Source organism: Vipera berus (assembly GCF_964194415.1).
Source record: "Vipera berus genome assembly, chromosome: 1".
Classification (NCBI taxonomy): Eukaryota; Metazoa; Chordata; class Lepidosauria; order Squamata; family Viperidae; genus Vipera; species Vipera berus.
The window spans coordinates 152,048,201-152,068,200 of NC_138202.1; the positions used below are offsets into that span (position 1 = coordinate 152,048,201).

General features: G+C 41.3%; 1 protein-coding gene across 1 annotated transcript in view; it reads right to left on the reverse strand.

Annotated features, from left to right (window-relative positions):
- Positions 1-20,000, reverse strand: part of ITGB6 (integrin subunit beta 6) — a 47,677-nt gene that overhangs the window by 14,086 nt on the left and 13,591 nt on the right. The window contains exons 5-11 of the mRNA XM_081314460.1: positions 19,348-19,513; positions 18,615-18,776; positions 17,055-17,150; positions 12,341-12,430; positions 10,661-10,795; positions 7,352-7,778; positions 5,040-5,262 (exon numbers count right to left, since the gene is read on the reverse strand). Of these exons, the coding sequence (XP_081170586.1) occupies positions 5,040-5,262; positions 7,352-7,778; positions 10,661-10,795; positions 12,341-12,430; positions 17,055-17,150; positions 18,615-18,776; positions 19,348-19,513 (1,299 nt within the window). The remainder of the gene's footprint in view (positions 1-5,039; positions 5,263-7,351; positions 7,779-10,660; positions 10,796-12,340; positions 12,431-17,054; positions 17,151-18,614; positions 18,777-19,347; positions 19,514-20,000) is intronic.

Consider the following 20,000-nt stretch of genomic DNA (forward strand, 5'->3'; position numbering starts at 1 on the left):
CGAGAAGCCCGGCCCGGAGGTGAGGGGAGGGAGCGGAGTCGCTCACCCGTGCTTTCCCCCCCCCATCGCTCACCCGTGCTTTCTCTCCCCATCGCTCACCCGTGCTTTCCCCCCCCATCGCTCACCCGTGCTTTCTCTCCCCATCGCTCACCCGTGCCGCCCCGAAAATGCCGCTGCCGCTCGCCCGCTTGCTCGCTTCCTCGCCCGGGGACCAGCACCAGCCAGCCAGCCCGCCGGCGAGAAGCCCGGCCCGGAGGTGAGGGGAGGGAGCGGAGTCGCTCACCCGTGCTTTCCCCCCCCCCCCATCGCTCACCCGTGCTTTCTCTCCCCATCAAAGATTCTTGGAAGTAATGGTTGGAAAAGTTTGCAAGTCTTTGGGAAAGTTCAAGAAGTGAAAGGAATACCCTCCTCTTGAAAGACCAGATAAGGCAGACAGGGAGATGAAGAGTTCAACCGAGTTTCCTCTTTTGTTCAGGCATCTGCACCCGCTGCTTTTAAACTCGCCTGGCGCTGCAACGGCACCCGTTTCCCCCGGCGAGTTTTCCCTACCTGGCCCCTGCAGAATCGCGGCGGCGCCCCCGGAGAAGCCTACCCCGAGGCTGCGGCCGATTTTTCCTTCTCCTAGACTCTGCCGCCCAGAGCGTTGTTTCTCCCCCTCGTGCGTGCATGGGATGAGGCGAGAAACCAACAGCCTGCGTCCGTCTCTCTTTATGTATATTTCTGTATATATCTTATCTCGGGATCTAGACCTTTCGAAGGAGAAGGGGCGGCTGGAGTTCGTGAGTTGCTGTGGGACCCAAGGGTTGGGGGAAGAGAGATGGGAGGGAAAAGGGGAGAAACCTGCCGCTGGCTAGTTCTTTGTCTGATCGGGGAGCCTGAACAAAAGAGGAAACTCGGTTGAACTCTTCATCTCCCTGTCTGCCTTATCTGGCTTTTTGAAACGCACCACCGGCTGCTCCGTCCAGAAGCCCAGATTCGGGAGGGCTGCTTGGCTTCCACTTGAGCCCATCTATGTCCGCGGGCCCCCCCCCCACTACCCCTAGACCTCCGCCGCCGGCGGAGGCTGGATCCGCGCTCCGCAGCGGCAGGGCGCGGATCCAGCAGAAAGAAGCAGGCAGGCAAGGCACGGAGATCCGGAGACCTGCTGATGATTGGGGAGGTTTGGGCACCTCCCCAAACCTCGGCAGGTCTTCGGATCTCCGTGCCTTGCCTGCCTGCTTCTTTCTGCTGGATCCGCGCCCTGCCGCCGGCAGAGGCTTGTGGAGCACGGATCCAGCCTCCGCCGGCATGCAGGCAAATCCTGCTAAAGGGCTTTCCCCCCCCCCCACACTGGATCCGCGCTCCGCAAGCCTCTGCCGGCGGCAGGGCGCGGATCCAGCAGAAAGAAGCAGGCAGGCAAGGCACGGAGATCCGAAGACCTGCCGAGGTTTGGGGAGGTGCCCAAACCTCCCCAATCATCAGCAGGTCTCCGGATCTCCGTGCCTTGCCTGCCTGCTTCTTTCTGCTGGATCCGCGCCCTGCCGCTGCGGAGCGCGGATCCAGCCTCCGCCGGCGGCGGAGGTCTAGGGGTAGTGGGGGGGGGGCCCGCGGACATAGATGGGCTCAAGTGGAAGCCAAGCAGCCCTCCCGAATCTGGGCTTCTGGACGGAGCAGCCGGTGGTGCGTTTCAAAAAGCCAGATAAGGCAGACAGGGAGATGAAGAGTTCAACCGAGTTTCCTCTTTTGTTCAGGCTCCCCGATCAGACAAAGAACTAGCCAGCGGCAGGTTTCTCCCCTTTTCCCTCCCATCTCTCTTCCCCCAACCCTTGGGTCCCACAGCAACTCACGAACTCCAGCCGCCCCTTCTCCTTCGAAAGGTCTAGATCCCGAGATAAGATATATACAGAAATATACATAAAGAGAGACGGACGCAGGCTGTTGGTTTCTCGCCTCATCCCATGCACGCACGAGGGGGAGAAACAACGCTCTGGGCGGCAGAGTCTAGGAGAAGGAAAAATCGGCCGCAGCCTCGGGGTAGGCTTCTCCGGGGGCGCCGCCGCGATTCTGCAGGGGCCAGGTAGGGAAAACTCGCCGGGGGAAACGGGTGCCGTTGCAGCGCCAGGCGAGTTTAAAAGCAGCGGGTGCAGATGCCTGAACAAAAGAGGAAACTCGGTTGAACTCTTCATCTCCCTGTCTGCCTTATCTGGTCTTTCAAGAGGAGGGTATTCCTTTCACTTCTTGAACTTTCCCAAAGACTTGCAAACTTTTCCAACCATTACTTCCAAGAATCTTTGATGGGGAGAGAAAGCACGGGTGAGCGATGGGGGGGGGGGAAAGCACGGGTGAGCGACTCCGCTCCCTCCCCTCACCTCCGGGCCGGGCTTCTCGCCGGCGGGCTGGCTGGCTGGTGCTGGTCCCCGGGCGAGGAAGCGAGCAAGCGGGCGAGCGGCAGCGGCATTTTCGGGGCGGCACGGGTGAGCGATGGGGAGAGAAAGCACGGGTGAGCGATGGGGGGGGAAAGCACGGGTGAGCGATGGGGAGAGAAAGCACGGGTGAGCGATGGGGGGGGGAAAGCACGGGTGAGCGACTCCGCTCCCTCCCCTCACCTCCGGGCCGGGCTTCTCGCCGGCGGGCTGGCTGGCTGGTGCTGGTCCCCGGGCGAGGAAGCGAGCAAGCGGGCGAGCGGCAGCGGCATTTTCGGGGCGGCACGGGTGAGCGATGGGGGGGGAAAGCACGGGTGAGCGATGGGGGGGGAAAGCACGGGTGAGCGATGGGGAGAGAAAGCACGGGTGAGCGATGGGGGGGAAAGCACGGGTGAGCGATGGGGGGGGAAAGCACGGGTGAGCGATGGGGAGAGAAAGCACGGGTGAGCGATGGGGGGGGAAAGCACGGGTGAGCGATGGGGGGGGAAAGCACGGGTGAGCGATGGGGGGGGAAAGCACGGGTGAGCGATGGGGGGGGAAAGCACGGGTGAGCGATGGGGAGAGAAAGCACGGGTGAGCGAAAGAAGCAGGCAGGCAAGGCACGGAGATCCGGAGACCTGCTGACGTTTGGGGAGGTTTGGGGAGGTGCGCGCGCACCTCCCCAAATCTCCCCAAACTTCGGCAGGTCTCCGGACGGCGGCGGCTTGGGAGAGGTGCGCGCGATCCTGGAAGCACCGAAGCCTCGGCCGCGCGCAAGTCCTCGGTAAGTTCCGGGCGGTCACTTGCTTCGCGTCTCCTGAGGGAAGGGGGGGCGACTGGAGCGGGCGTGTTTCCTCGCCTGCTGGGCGCCGCGATTTGCCCAGGGAACGCGCGGGCCCCGAATGGCAGCGTGGAACGAGGAAGCGGACAGCCAGGGCTTCCCCGAGAGCCGCGGCCACACAGGGTATTCCTGTGTATTCAGGCTTGCAAAATGGCGGATCGAGCCTCTGCTGGCGGCGGAGGCTTGCAGAACGGCGGATCGGCTTATACTCGAGTCACGAACTTTTTCCAGTTTTTGGGGGTGAAAATGGGGGTCTCGGCTTATACTCGAGTCGGCTTATACTCAAGTATATACGGTAATTGAAGTTTGTGGTTTTGATTTAACAACTGCCTTTATTTATAAAACAACTGCCAGGCAACTTCCTCTCAGCTTGAACAGAAATAGATATCTGAAATTGTATCAGAACATGTTCCCAATGCTTCCGGATGTTTTCGGGGGAAAAACAGCTTGGATATAGATGGAGAATGTAAAGTTCAGACAGATTTAAAAAGGTTAGTCTGATTAATTATTATTGTGAATTTGGCAAACTAGAAATAAAAAACTTTCCTGGGAATGTACACAGAGAATAAGGAAGCTAATGATAAATCAAGAAGGACCCAGGTTCAATTCCTCACACTTTACTGAGGAAAAAGCTCAAGTGAAATCAGTAATAACAGTTAGATCATGGATGTAACTAGCAATCAAACTGCTAACATAGAGAAAATGAAATTACTAATCCTTTTCATAGTTCACAGCAACAATAAAATGAAGCCTTTAAAGAGCATTTAAAGAAAGCAAGTACTGTAGGACTGCTTAGAGAGGAAGATTAAAATATCTACACTGAGAGTCATCATCTTCAGCATAAAAGACCTCTGGTGACATGGACAAAGCAACAACAGAATAAGCCTTTCTGAAGGCTACTTTGGGCAACAGACTACAGTAAATTGGCCCATACCCCATTCATTTTACTGCTGCTTATCAGAGTAGTTGCTTCAACGGGTCTAGGTTTTGGGCTTCTTGTGCAGCCATTTGTTACCCTAACATACTTTGAAGGGTCCTCAGAATTAAGTGGCTGGGCTTCTGCCTATTGCTGGAGAAAGAACAGGTGGGAAGTCCTCATGGATGAAGACAGCAGGAGTGGGTGGATCCTCCTCTGACCTCAAGCATCAGGTCTTCTTGGGTTGTGTTTGTTCTTTTTAGAAAGTCCACAAAGAGAGAGGAAGCCAATCCCAGTATGAGAAAGAAGTAAAACGCCCTCTTGCTGAATTGGTAAGTAGCAGGTGACAGGATGTTCTCCAGCCATATTTTTCAGGCTGAAAGTGATTAGCATGTCAAAGCCGAAGTTCAAAGAGTGGAAGATTAAAAATTACAGTTTAGCAGCAATATTTGGAAGGTCTCTAGTATTTATAACCCAGGTTTGATAGGCGTATATGGGCCTGGGGAGTTAGGTCATACACACTGCTACTTTACACCACTTCTCATTTTCTGACACAATACTTATGCATTATTGGACATTTACACTAATAACCAACCTCATTGGAATTCCTCAGATTACAGTATCCTTTCAGGGTCAAATCACCCTAATTGAGGAAGAAAACGATTAACATGAACCTCAGCATGAAATTATTGTAAATAAACACAAATGTATTAAATGTATAGATAAGAGAGCATGTAGCATAATGAAAGGGATACAAAATGTATTAGGATTTAATGGACTAGGGAATACACAATTACCAATAGAAATAGTGAAGAATGTTCAGTTCCTCTGAAAACCTATTGTACATTTAGATATGTGACAAAAATAGACTTTTCTAATCATACTCAAAGAAACAGCTTACCATTTGGAGCTGCAAGGATCATCATACGTAGGGTATTTTTCACAGACGTTGCCTGAAATCCCAGGATTTGTGCATATACATTTTCCACACACACATTTGCCTCTCCCACTGCAGATGATGCCATCATTAGAAATACAAGTCTCGGTATCTGTGGTACAGTTACAGTATTCACCTGTCCAGCCATGGTGGCAAATGCATTGACCACAGTCACAATCCCCATTACCTAAGAAAAAAATAGGGAAGTCAACCCTACTTCAAATGCTTCCATCATTGCCTTTGATTCCTAATTCTTGAAAATTGCCAGCAATCCTCTGTAGAATGTTGTATGAAGACATTATTTTACACAACTGGAAAGAAACGTTCCAACTAAGTACCATATTAAAGTTCTTTGTTAGGACTACATAGAATCACAAAGTAGGGAGCCAGCTGTTGAGTTTCAAACCCACAGTACTTTATTGGTAAAAAGCATGACAGACGTCTCATCAGGTAGGTAAGTAGGTAGCTTGATAAATAGAGATAGATAGATAGATAGATAGATAGATAGATAGATAGATAGATAGATAGATAAAAAGAAGAAAAGAAATAGATGAGATAGATGGCTAGATAGATGATATATATAGATAATAGATCAGATGACAGGATAGATATAGAAAGAAATCGAGATAGAAATATAGATAGATGTGATAAAATAGATGATAGAAATACAGATATAGAAATAGATGATAGATATAGATAGAAATAGATGACAGACTAGATAGATAGATAGATAGATAGATAGATAGATAGATGATAGATAGATAGATAGATAGATAGATAGATAGATAGATAGATAGATAGATAGATAGATCTCCTAAGATAGTAAGTCACAGAATGAAAATAAAACATAACTCTTTATTCCAAACACAGAACTCATCATGTTTCATTGCCTCACTGAAATAGCCTTTCACAATCTTTTGCCTTCCAAATATCATTGGCTAAAATAGCCAGTGATGTTGAGCTTTATACTGTTAGCAATTCTAACAGTATAGAGGGAATTGTATTTCAGCCCATCTACCAACCTCAGGTACATCTACAGTATCTTTGGTGCTAGCTAAGGTCTTTCCCACAGTTTACAGACTAATTCATGTGATTGCTTATTCAGAATAACAAAATTCCACAACCTTCAGAGAACTTCAGATCTTCCAAAAGAAATCTGCACAAATGCTTTTGTTTCTTGTGGAGTAGTTGTATAACACTACTAGCAAAGTGCCACAAGAGAAATGCATTTGGAGCTGACATGAGAAAAGAGGATATTAAGGTTCAATCCTTAATCTTCAGTTCAGCCAACATATCCAAATATATTTTGCAAATTACTTATCAGTGCACAAATGCATTTTATATTCTCTTCCCAATGACCTTTGTACCCCTCCTGTATTTTAATTCCTCCCCATGGAAAAGATTTGAATACAGTGTTTTGTCACTGTAATGATGGCATATTCCTATAAATTCCACAGAAAGATGGTTGTATTATTAGTTTGTCATAATGTTTATCCAAAAATAAATTCTGCTAGATTCTATGGAGTTTATTTACAGGTAGGTGAAGGGAGACTAAATTTAGAAAAGCTTTCCTTAAGAATATAAATCAAACAATACTTCATGGTTTCCAATAGAAAAAAACATTAACATATTGTCTATTAGAAGGTTTAGATCTTTGAACATTGCCTTTCCTTCACACCTTACATACATCATTTTAAATACAATAAACTATTTAAAACAATAAATATTTACAATAAAAGAAGAAATCCCGGTTCAACTGGAAATGTTTAAAAGCAAAATGAAGAAGTATATTTCTTGATTTCTTTAAAAAATGTATTATAATTCAAAAGAAATATGCTGAGAAATTTCATAGTGGCCCTTCCACAAACGCATACACAATGATTTAATGGATCCTTATTTAGTGGACTTTATGGTAGAATAGCCCAAATTTCCATCTGTACATCATCCCCGAATGACCAAAAAAGAAAGAAAGCCCAATGCATGTGGAACAGTCCAGATGAGGTACTTAACTTTAAATTGGGTTACGCTTACATCAAATTAGGTTATTTGTGTAATGATGTATGTAAGGTATGAGTGATATGCTTTCTGATTATCAGACTTTTCAGAAGCATGAACTCCCATTCCCTGAAAGAATCCATTTAATCAAGACTGTCTTCAGCATGTCCACATGCAGTTGTACATGATACACATCATTGCATAATATATACACACTTTCAATACCTTACTGTATGCCTATTATGTAGTTACAAGGAAAATACAATTTAGAGCAGACTTACCTCCACAGACCTGCCCTCTAAGTCTGTCACAAGAGAAATCATCGCATTCACAGTATGGGCCATATATTTTTCCATATGCTGAAAGGTGGCAAATACATTGTCCACAATAGCAGTCACCTCTTCCATTGCACAAAATCTGTTCTGGGAAACTTTTACAGGACTCTGTACTCAGTGCATCTTTTTCGCTACATTTACAGTCTGGACCCAGGTAGCCGGGGTTACACACACATACCCCACACTCGAAAGAACCATTCCCGTAGTTGCACTTGGAGTTGTTCACCTCTACTTCCTTCTGACAATGACAGCTGCATTCAGGCTGGATCTCAATCTCCAATGCTTCATTTAGACCAGTGGGCTTGATTAGGACTTTCCTTCTCCCTTCACTGCAATCTGAAGGGCTTAAACCTAAAGTCACATTGAAAGTGACCTAAAGAACGGAGAGGAAAAAGCACCCGTGTGAATGACACCCTTCATCATTTTAGCATTAAAAAAAAAGGTAAAGGTTCCCCCGCACATGCGTGCTAGTCGTTTCCAACTCGGGGCCGGTGCTCATCTACGTTTTAAAGCCGAAGAGCCAGCGCTTGTCCAAGGACGTCTCCGTGGTCATGTGGCCGGCATGACTAGACGCCAAAGGCACACGGAACGCTGTTACCTTCCCACCGTAGTGGTCCCTATTTTTCTACTTGCATTTTTACGTGCTTTCGAACTGCTAGGTTGACAGAAGCTGGGATGAGTAACAGGTGCTCACTCTGTTACGCGGCACTTGGGATTCGACCTGCCAAACTGCCGACCTTCTGATCGACAAGCTCAGCGTCCTAACCCAATGAGCCACCGCATTTTAGCATACAATGCACAAAGTAAATATTTAAATATAAACTAACTTGGAAATATTAACTGCCTCCGTTCATGAAATATAGGGTAGATATGTTTGACATATTGTTTTATAGCATAAAATCTCAAAGCTGAGAAGCTGGAAGAAGGCAACTCTTCCCGTCTTGCTGCCAACAAAATAACATAGATGTGTCTTCAGGAGTTGAGATCAACTCAGGGACCTATTTACCTTCATTGGAATGTTTCTGGATAAAATATGAAGTGTAAGTGCTTTGAATATATGGACATAAACCATAGGTTTCCCTGAAATCATCTGACACAGGAGACTTGAATGAGGATGACGAAGTGTAGCTCCTGCAAAATTATGCCTTTTAATAAAATTTGTTGGTTGTAAACAAATATAAATAAAGGCATAGAATCAGAATCACATGAAGTGTTAGTAATACTTTATAAATCCTTAGTACAAGTCGTCCTCAATTTACAACAATTTGTTTAGTGACCATTCAAAGTTACAGCAGCACTGGAAAATGTGACTCATGACCATTTTTCACAGTTACAATCTTTGAAGCATCACATGATCAAAATTCAGACGCTTGGCAACTGCTTCATATTTATGACCATTACTGTGTTCCAAGATCATGTGACCCCCCCTTTTGGGACCTGACAAGCAAAGTCAATGGGGAAATCAAATTCATTTAACAACTGGTTTACTAACTTTCAAAAAAATGCAAAGAAGAGCAACTAAGATGATTAAAAGCCTGGAGACAAAAACATATGAAGAATGGTTGCAGGATTTGGGAATGGCGAGTCTAGAGAAAAGAAGGACTATGGGTGAGATGATAGCAGTATTCCAGTATTTGAGGGGCTGCCACAAAGAAGAGGGGGCAACTTATTTTCCAAAGCACCAGAGAGCAAAACAAAAAACAGTGGATGGAAACTGATCAAGGAGAGAAGCAACCTGGAATTAAGGGGAAACTTCCTAACAGTGAGAACAATTAGCCAGTGGAACAGCCTGCCTCCAGAAGTTGTAGGTGCTTCATCACTGGAGGTTTTTAAGAAAACACTGGACAGCCACCTGTCTGAAATGGTATAGGGTCTTTGCTTGAGCAAGGGATTGGACTAGAAGATCTCCAAGGTCCCTTCCAGATCTATGCTGATTAATTGAAATAGTGCTACTAGAGTCCTGAATTTAGGTGACCATACTGTATGTAGGCAAACTGAATTCCTGTTTTGCCTCCATGAAACTTCAAGTGAAGCAATCCATAAAGTAAAACTACAAGCAAAGCAACTCCCCACCCCATTTCTAAGCAGTGGAGAATTTTCACTAATATTGATTAAGCAACGTTATCTATCAAGACCCATGAACCATACCTTCTCTGTTGTGATATCTGCCTTCTGAAATGAGATCCAGCGAAGATTCATGATCCCATTCTGATGATGTTTCATAAGGCCTTGAAAACTTGGTTATTCTTTCAGGCAAGGTGGGTGTGCCCTCCCTGGTTAAATATGTTTCAATGTATATAGGCTATTGTTCAGACAGATGCTATTCTGTTTGTTTATATTGTGCCGTGTATTTTCTATATTATTTGATTTAAATTGTCAGCTGCTCAGAGTCATCTGGAGTCATGTGATGCCTAAATCTAATCAAATAAACAAAAAGAAACCTTCCATCCAAGGAAAATGGCTGTTCTCCATCATGATGTTCCAGCTGATTTGAAAGGAGCAGCTAACTAGCACGTAATCTACAGCCCTGCTCCCTTTTCTTTACAGACCATATGATCAATATAAGGGGGAAATCCATGTGGTATAATGGTTAAAGTATTAGAGTAGGACTGGGGAGACCTGGGCTCTAGCTTGTTCTCAACCATGGAAATCCAAAGGTTGAAGATGGACTAGTCACTATCTCCTAGCCCAGGGGTAGGCAACCTTGGCTCTTTTATGACTCGTGGACTTCAACTCCCAGAATTCCTGAGCCAGCCATGCTGGCACAGGAATTCTGGGAGTTGAAGTCCACGAGTCATAAAAGAGCCAAGGTTGCCTACCCCTGTCCTAGCCCAACCTCCTTTGGAGAATTGTTATTCATAGGGAAAACGAAGCATCACACATGTTGACTTGAGCTCTAGGAGGAAATATGCAAGACATAGAAGAAGCCTTGAGCCTGCCAACTGATGGCTTGTTTCAATGAAAATGCATTTTAATATCTCAATATTTGCCATGCCTCTTGACCACTAATTTATACCAATTGGGAGTCCATATTAAGACTGGGATGGAAGGCAATTTGTAGTTTTTCAGAAGTTGTTGAACTTTGGTGCCTAGCAATCCTGTTCAAGATAGCCAATGGAGGGAAATCCTGGGACTTGGAGTTTACCAATACAATACTCAGCAGGTCACAGGTTTATGCCAAATCCCATTTAGGGATCCCAACTGCAATTGGCTTTGCAATGGGAAATTACACTGATGAAATCATAATCTACTTACCTGTTCTCCCACTTTAATATGAGAGCATTTCTTCTGGTGTGGAAAGGCAGAGCCATGGCTGCAGATGGCAGTGAAAGCAAGATTTAATCCAGCTGTGTCCCCTAGCACCTCCAGCTCTATCTCAGACCTGAGTGACTTAGACACAATAGTTGACACCATGTCATTGGAAAAGTAATGCCTGATAATTGTAGAACAGATAACATCCCTTTATAGTCATGAGTTGCCATTGTTATAGTCTGATCTATACCATCTGATAAAATATATACATATACAGTTACAGTGAAAATGAAATTCTCCAATATTCATCCTAAAATGTTGTATAAACCTCAGAAAAACTGTCAATACTTATATCAGTCTTCTTAGTATTCTCCAGATGTATTGGAATACAATTTCTATTACCCACAACCTTCATTACCATTTGGAGGGCAAGAGGCTGATAAAGGCTGCTAACACATGCAAATGTGTGAGAAAGTGGATGGTTTCATAAACTGTACTAAGCCTAAATATGACTTATTTGGCAAGGACCATGTGAGAACATATTGTTTTTTGTAAACCATAGTTTTATGGGTATTTTGGGTGAATCTCATCAATTCTGGTTTATTCAACAAAGCAGGAGTAGAATGCATTGGCATTCTTTTGAACATTAACTGCTTAGTAAAAGAAAATGTGGGAGTAGCAATCTTGCTATTTTTAATAATTTGATTTTCTGACAGTCTGGATTTTATATAGGGTAAACTTTGAACACTTTGAAGACATCAAACATTTGATTAATGTTCTTTATAGTTTTTGATTTCTCAAGGCGTGTACTTATATGCTTGCTAAAATCTATGACTCAGGGAATATGAAAAGGGAATATGAGAAGACTGTATAACAAATATTTTGACAATTCAGACTTCCTTCTTATGCTTATTTTCTGTGGAATATTTACAAGTCAACACATCTGTGAATAATAACCTCTTGAATTTCTGCCACAATTTTAAAATGCTTCCATCATTGGAGCAATTTTAAAATGGAAACCCCTACCACTTAAGGAACTTTAAGTGAATCTCTTTTTTGAGTGCAAAGGACAATTGGGATCATATTTTTAGTTCAACAAACTGCCAGACCACCCTCTGATCAGTATATTCTAAAGAAAAGCAGAAAATTCAGCCATTCTCTAAAATTTGACATTTTTACACACACATATTTAAGAGCTCATACCATCAGGATATTCTTCCTAATATTCAGCCTAGATTTGTTTTCTTCTGCTTTCAACCAACTGGTCTAAAACATATTTTTAAAAAGACTAGGCTGAAGCAGTCATAAGATAAATGTGTAGTGTAGAAATAGGATTAGAAACTTATTGCTGTGTAAATACACTACATTAGTGGAGCATCTGGCTAAAATCGTATATTATGAAGAGAAAAGACTCTCTTTTTTTAACCATGATCCCCGCAACAAGCCATAGTGATCTATGCTTGTAATCTATACTTTACATTTTTTATGACTTTGTCTGAGTTTTTATTTGCTAATAAAACATTAGAGATAACCAATATTTCAGAGAGGGAATAATGCTATATCCAAATTAATTTCTTTATAAAATTACAAAAATATGAAACTTTACTTGTGGTATTATCTTATTTATTGAATTTATATGCCACCCATTTTCCCAATAAGGCAACTCTTATTAATTTTACATACCTTATATGCATCTATAATCAACTGGAGGACATTTCCAGAATCATGCTGTAGTCTTCCAACAGTAGCTCCAGGAATAAGATCTGCATATTGCTACAAAATAAAATTATAACCTTCCCTCAGGAAAAAATGATCAAATATATAAGGTCACCTGACAGATGGTAAAAAATAAATATGCATCTTGGCCTCTGGTAAAAATATCAACATTAATCCCTTCATTTTAGGGACTTGTATTTTTTTTCCCCAATAATTTTTTTATTTCCAAAATTAAAGTACAAAATCAAAAGAAAAAGGAAAAAGGAAAGAATAGATAACTACAAAGACAAAAAAGTATATAAAACAGAATGTCAAACATGCACATAAAATATCTTCCTGGTTGAATACTAATAAGTATGTTTCATTGGTAATAAATACTATTCCCCTCCTTGCAAAGCAAGTTCACAATTTATAACCCCTTTTAACTCTTGTTGTTGTTAGCTGCGAAGTCGTGTCCAACCCACCGCGACGCCATGGACAACGTTCCTCCAGGCCTTCCTGTCCTCTACCATCTTCTGGAGTCCATTTAAGCTCACGCCTACTGCTTCAATGACTCCATCCAGCCACCTCAATCTCTGTCGTCCCCTTCTTCTATTGCCCTCAATCTTTCCCAGCATTAGGCTCTTCTCCAGTGAGTCCTTCCTTCTCATTAGGTGGCCAAAGTATTTGAGTTTTAGCTTCAGGATCTGGCCTTCTAAAGAGCAGTCAGGGTTGATCTCCTCTAGGACTGACCGGTTTGATCGCCTTGCAGTCCAAGGGACTTGCAGGAGTCTTCTCCAGCACCATAGTTCAAAGGCCTCAATTCTTTGGCGCTCAGCCTTTCTTATGGTCCAACTTTCACTGCCATACATCGCAACTGGGAAGACCATACCCTTGACTATACAGACTTTTGTTGACAGGGTGATGTCTCTGCTTTTTAGTGTGCTGTCTAGATTTGCCATGGCTTTCCTCCCCAGGAGCAAGCATCTTTTAATTTCTTGGCTACAGTCCCCATTTGCAGTGATCTTGCAGCCCAGGAAAATAAAATCTGTCACTACCTCCATTTCTTCCCCATCTATTTGCCAGGAATTGAGAGGGCCGGATGCCATGATCTTGGTTTTCTTAATGTTAAGTTTAAAGCCAACTTTTGCACTCTCCTTCTTTACCCACAACAAGAGGCTCTTTAGTTCTTCTTCACTTTCTGCCATTAGAGTGGTATCATCTGCATATCTTAGGTTGTTGATATTTCTCCCAGCAATCTTAATTCCAACTTTTGATTCATCTAGCCCTGCCTTTCTCATGATGTGCTTTGCATATAAGTTAAACAGGCAGGGTGACAATATACAGCCTTGCCGGACTCCTTTCCCAATTTTGAACCAATCAGTGGTTCCGTGTCGAGTTCTCACTGTTGCTTCTTGACCTGCATATAGGTTTCTCAAGAGACACATAAGATGGTCTGGTATGCCCATCTCTTTAAGGACTTGCCACAGTTTGTTGTGATCCACACAATCAAAGGCTTTAGCATAGTCAATGAACTTTTAACTATATTTGCAAAATTACTACATAACATTAAAAAATATCACAAGTGTAGAAATCTATTCTCAATCAACTGTTTTGATCTATCATCTATCTACTATATAAAAAAGCAATCAACAGGTAATTCCAAGAACAAAGGTAAACAAACTTCAAAGCCCTCTGTTAACAATCTATTATTGTACTTAATTCACAGAAAATCCACAAGCAGCTTCTAATCTCCCATAAACCCACTATAACCATTGTCTCTGATCCATCCAGGATCAAATACCATAGGTTTATTCTTAATGGTTAAAAAAAATCCCTCCAGTTTATCATCCATTTTCTTTAAAATTATAAATGGGACCTTTCTAAAAAACTGCTTCTCATTTCTCACAAACATTATAATGCTTTAATAGAATTGGATTCGGAAATGGAATTAGTTAAAGATTGTATGGTAAAGTGGGCCCAAAATATTCAATAACCGATTCCATTGGATACATGGGAGGTAATTTGGGTTAGAAATGTAAAATTTACTCAGGCCCAAAATTTAAGAGAAAATTTTTATAAAATGTTTTATAGATGGCATCTGGATCCTAAAAAGTTGTCTTGTATGTATCCTAATTTACAGCCCAAATGTTGGAGATGTGGCAGTTTGGATACTACTTATTTTCATATTTGGTGGACTTGTAGAAATATAAAAGCTTTTTGGATTAAAATTTGGTGGAATATTCAAAAGATTTTCAAGAGAAAGATAAAGTTTACTCCACAATTATTTTATTGGGTGTTATTACAGATTGTGATATTAAAGAAACTAACTTGATGTTGAACTTGATAACAGCTGCAAGGTTATTGGTAGGGCAATATTGGAAGAAGGATAGCTTGCCTACTATAGAAGAGTGGACGCTTAAAGTGTCAAATTTAGCAGAAATGGCTAAGATTTCTGCTTATCTGAAGGATCATTCACAAGAAACATACATTTCGGTCTGGAGAAGATGGATAGATTATATTCAGAATAAATATGGGACTAAAAAGTTCCATTTAGCTTATGAGTAAATTTTAGATTGTTATTATTATTATTAATAGTTTATTATAGTGGAATTCTTATTAGTTTTAATTACATGGTATTATTATTATTTCTATATTGTATTGTTTAATAACCTGGATATTAATTTGTTTATGTTTTTACTATTATTATTTTTACTTTTATTTTGCTTGTATTTGTGTTAAAGGGGAGTTAAAGCGCATTACGAACTTGGTTATTTACCGTATATAGTTGGTTAATGTTAGTTAGATTATGATTATTATATTTGTAACCCTGTACTCAGCTCTGGGAAGTGGGGGAGGGAGAGGGGGGGTTAGGGTGGGTTGGTTTTTGGGATTATATTGTAACTTTTATAAAACTTTTTAATAAAAAAAAGCTGGAAGTCACTCCCACTCCCACTAACTTTTTGCCTACCTACAGTTATTCTGTTTCTCTGTTTAGGTAAGAAAATATCTTTGAAAAGATGATCCAATGGATCATGGGCTGTCTAGTATTCTTTTAAAAGTACAAAATCCAGGAGCCACTAGATAATTGTATGACACATCCCCCGTTAGCTATATTAAATCCACATTGGGAGCCACATTTGAGTGAGTCTTATTCAGTGCCTTGAGATTGAGGAGATTTAACTAAGGCTGTAAGATTATATCTACTTTCCTTGAAGTTTCACTGAACTCAACAAAAACTCCTTTCATACAGATGTGGATAGGAATGTGCTGTAAGCCGCACATGGCATTATTAATGGGGCAAATGTGGTTTGACAGTTTACTCTGAAAGCTGTTTGGGACATGACTGAACACTAAGGGAAATGCAGTCCATGCAAGAGATGAAAGGTTGGGGGTGGGGGTGGAGAACGGATGGACAGATTCTTAGATAAGGACTTTCTGGCTTTCTCTATCTATTATTTAATCTTGAGATAGTCACCACTCACTGATCACAACATCACATTTTCTTTGGAATTCACACCCTTTGCTATCTCTCTGTACTTCCCCTATTATATGAACAGTTTCACATTACATTATTTCTATTGTCACGTCAGAGTTCCCAGGTGTTTTTGTTTCCCAGGAACATTAAATCAGGTTTTGTCGTATTCAAAACTCCCATTTTATTGCTTTCTTTGGATAGTTTGTTTGTTTCCCTTTTTTAAAATAAAATCCCTGCTGTTTTTGTGTTTCTGCTATATCACTTTGTTTGCTACCATTGAGTGTGGAATTAGATTAAGTACCTGCACACGTGCTAAATTTATCCTACTTCAATGAGATTAGGATTCTGAATCTAATAACATTTCTGATTAGAACATTGAATAAATTTTTGGGTTACCATCCATCCCTTTCATCTTAATATTTATTTATTCGACTTAGAAGGCCACTCGGCTCTTTAAGCCTCTCTGTGTTGTGTGTAACATTAAAAAAAGTAGGAAGAACTTCAGCTGAAATACACAGTTCTTCTGGTAATGCTGCCTCTGCTTCCTCAGCTCCCCCCTGCCTGACGCTCTGAGCTACTCCTTATTTTCAAGCCAGTTGAGAACAAAGCTGTGCTAGAGCGCCTTGTGAGCCAATCAACTGTTCTGCAGCTAGCAGCACAGCCCAGTGGCAGCAATGGAACTGGCAGACCTCCTTTTAAAACATTTACCAGCACACCACTGAGTTCAGGAGTTCAGGAATGTGCAGGGACCGTATCAGTCCAACGTACTCTCCTCAATGTAAAAACAAAAAAAAGCCAACCAAATTTCTTGATGAACAACAGAAGATAGTCACTAAACAATGTATTACTGGATCCGGATATGGTGTCACAACCAAGCACCCACACCAAGGGCCATTGCAGAAACCTCCACAGTTTCCAGGCTGGCTGGGTCACTAGCTGAAATGGAGATCATGTTGTGCCAGCCTTGGCATTGGCTCCTCAATCCACCAAGATGGTGTACTTCCCCGCAACTCAAGTGGGACAAGACTGTGGCCAGTGCTGCCAAGCCTTTTGGAGTTTCCAAGAGTTCAGTTCAGCCCCAGCAATTCTTGAACGTCAGGCAACAAACAGTATGGCCCAACTTCAAATAACCTCAGTCTCTTCATCCCAGAGCATTTTTCAGACACCATGTTGAAGGGGCAATCTAAGAAGAATGTGAAAACCAGGAAGATTTAGATACCTTACCTGATACAAATGAACTTGTTCCTTGGTGACTGCAAAAATTAACAGAATGTTGTTTTGCACAATTTTCTCTTTCAATTGTCCTAAAGTTGGATATTCCTGAGAAAAACAAAAAAGACAATCCATCTTAACAGAGATATATCAACTTTAAGTTAAAAAATAACTTACAAGTGCACAGTAAGCACGTGAACAGTGCCAGATAAAAGACTCACATACTGAGGGCAGGAGGGCAGACAGCACACAGTAGGTTAATCAAAGGATAGATCCTCCATAATGCCTTTTTTCACCTTGACAGAAGAAAAATATTAACCCTTGAATTAAAGGTTACTCTTCCTTTATGGAAAACGTAAATTCATATTTAAGAAAATGGGAATGGAATAGAATCTTCATTACTGCTTTTGAAGAAATGGCGCCTTGTGGTGGGATAAGGCTCAACAAGTTGCTGATTATTTGGTGGTGTTTTTGTTTTGTTACATATTGTGTATTTTACCTTCATCATGAAATTAAAAGGCTTTGATGGGAGTGACATGGAAGCTTAACAAATAAATAAATACAGCTGTGTAGACAGAAAGGCAGGGAGCAATACTTCGTTTGGAGTTCATCTGAGGGGTTTTAATTATTTATTAATGGGGTTTTAGTTTAAATTCAGGGACTTAATTTAATTTTAGTTTAGTTTTAATCGATTTTAACTTTGTATGTATGTATTTTTAATTTTTCCCTGTAAACCGCCCTGAGCCCTACGGGAATAGGGCGGTATACAAGTTTAAATAATAAATAAATAAATAAATAAATAAATAAATAAATAAATAAATAAATAAATAAATAAATAAATAAATAAATCTGCGTCAGCCACACAAAATTATGAAGCCCAGGGCACAGAACTGGGGAAAGGCTGCATCCAGCACTTTCACACTTTCACAAATTTGAGGTGCTCATTCAAACAGACTGTGTGAAGAAAAGTGTCTTCATCACACTTGGATAAGGATCCACACTGGAGCAAGGAATGGCTTATGTTGAGGGCTCTTCATCTAACAATAAACTGTGTTTTTAAAACATTCTTTGAAACCCCGAGAAAACCACTGAGCAGTGGAGCTCATATGTAAATGAATATGTATTGAAGGATCAGAAAAATAGAGCAAGAAATACAGTATAGGACATCCCCAACTTTTAAGAATTCATGATATAGGAATGGAGTTAGAAGCCATCTCAATTTGATATAACAAGATGATGCTTTTTAAAACAGTTTTGGAATGCCTCTTATTCAGAAAATTAATGTCCCTGTGGTGGCAAAAGATTTTATTGCTTTCCATTCTCCTAAAGTAGTGCAGGATAGTTTTCAAAGAGGAGATGTCCCTAACCCTGCATGAAATAGAGTTCTGTGATAAAAAGTAATTTTATTCTAATTCATCTGAAAATGGCCTTGTACAAATTATATTTTCTATGTTCATTTTAGAATATTTTAAAAGGCATAATCCATGGAGTTATATAAATGTAATTTCTAACACGATGAAATGTACAAGACTGGAGAATGGGAAAGGATTGAATAAAATAAGACGCAATTACCAAAACAGTTGACATGGAGTATTCATTCTGTTGATCCAAATGGCATTTTCCATCATTTGGAATAACTATTCCTGCTAATTTACTATCCATCCCAAAATGAGAATCAGCATCACTCACAAACACTAACAGATGTAATGAATCATTTCTCCAGCCAATTTTTTCCTGCAATAAAACATTAATAAGCGATGACAGGGAATATGAGATAAAACAATATATACAATATTTTGGTATTATGTAGAAATACGAAATATGATTTATCTTATGATTAAAAACATGCCAAGGTCTACTCTATAAAAGGATGAAAATTAGTATTCAGATTTTGCTGCCTGAAGTAGTAAATACCACTCCTCAGTAAAACTGCAGAGCAATTAAAGTCAACTATATTGTCTGAGTATAATAAATGATATACATAATCAGCAATTCAGAATATTATTTATTGGCTTTACAAGGCTGCCCAACTCCATAAGACTCTGGGTAGCATATAGCTTTTAGAGAAAACAGTAAAACCACAATTCACATAATCTGCAAAAGGTAATTCTTTAAACAGATGAAATCCTACAGGGAGCTTAACACCCACCCTAACCCAAGAGTTGGAGGAAAAGCCAGGTTTTTAAACCCTTCTTGAACATTGTGAGGTACTTCCATGTGGGATGTTCTGATCTAAGGTGAAGCTAGCAATTTAGCTAGTTCATTTATCCCAAATCAACATGAAACACAGATATAGTTTCTTTACCTTACAAACAGCTGCCTGCATAATTGCGTCAAATCCTCCTTCTGGAGTATCTAAATTTGCAGTGATTTTCTGCTTTTTCACAATTTCATTGAATCTTTCTGAGTCATTTGTCAATGAGAGAACATGCTTGTATCCAAATGTTGGCAAACAATCAAATGCGTAATTTCTGTAAAGAAAAATGCTTATGTGTTTATAAATAACAACGAAGGTCACATGAAAAAGCTTTAGGGTTGAGGTGCATTTGGTATGGCCCTTTATTCTTTTCAGAATTCAGCAATATGATCTTCAGATGAATTATAGTTTATATGATTGGTATCTCCCTGAAGATGTGTTCAGTATGTTATAGCTGAGTGATGGGATTTTGAACCCACTATTCCTAGGACAACTGATTATATATTGATGCTCCAGAATAAGGCACAATTTACAGGACATTTGGTGAGAAGCGTTACTTGCAGAGAAGCCACTATTTCCTAAAATAGCAACAGTATTTAGACTTATATACCCCTTCATAGTGCTTTACAGTCCCCTCTAAACAGTTTACAAATATGTCGTGCATCCTTGCCAGATCAGAAAGTGGAAGGTATTTTCCTGTTTATTGAGATCAGTGAGAATATAATTAACCAGGATAATTCTACAGTTGTAGCTTTGTATTC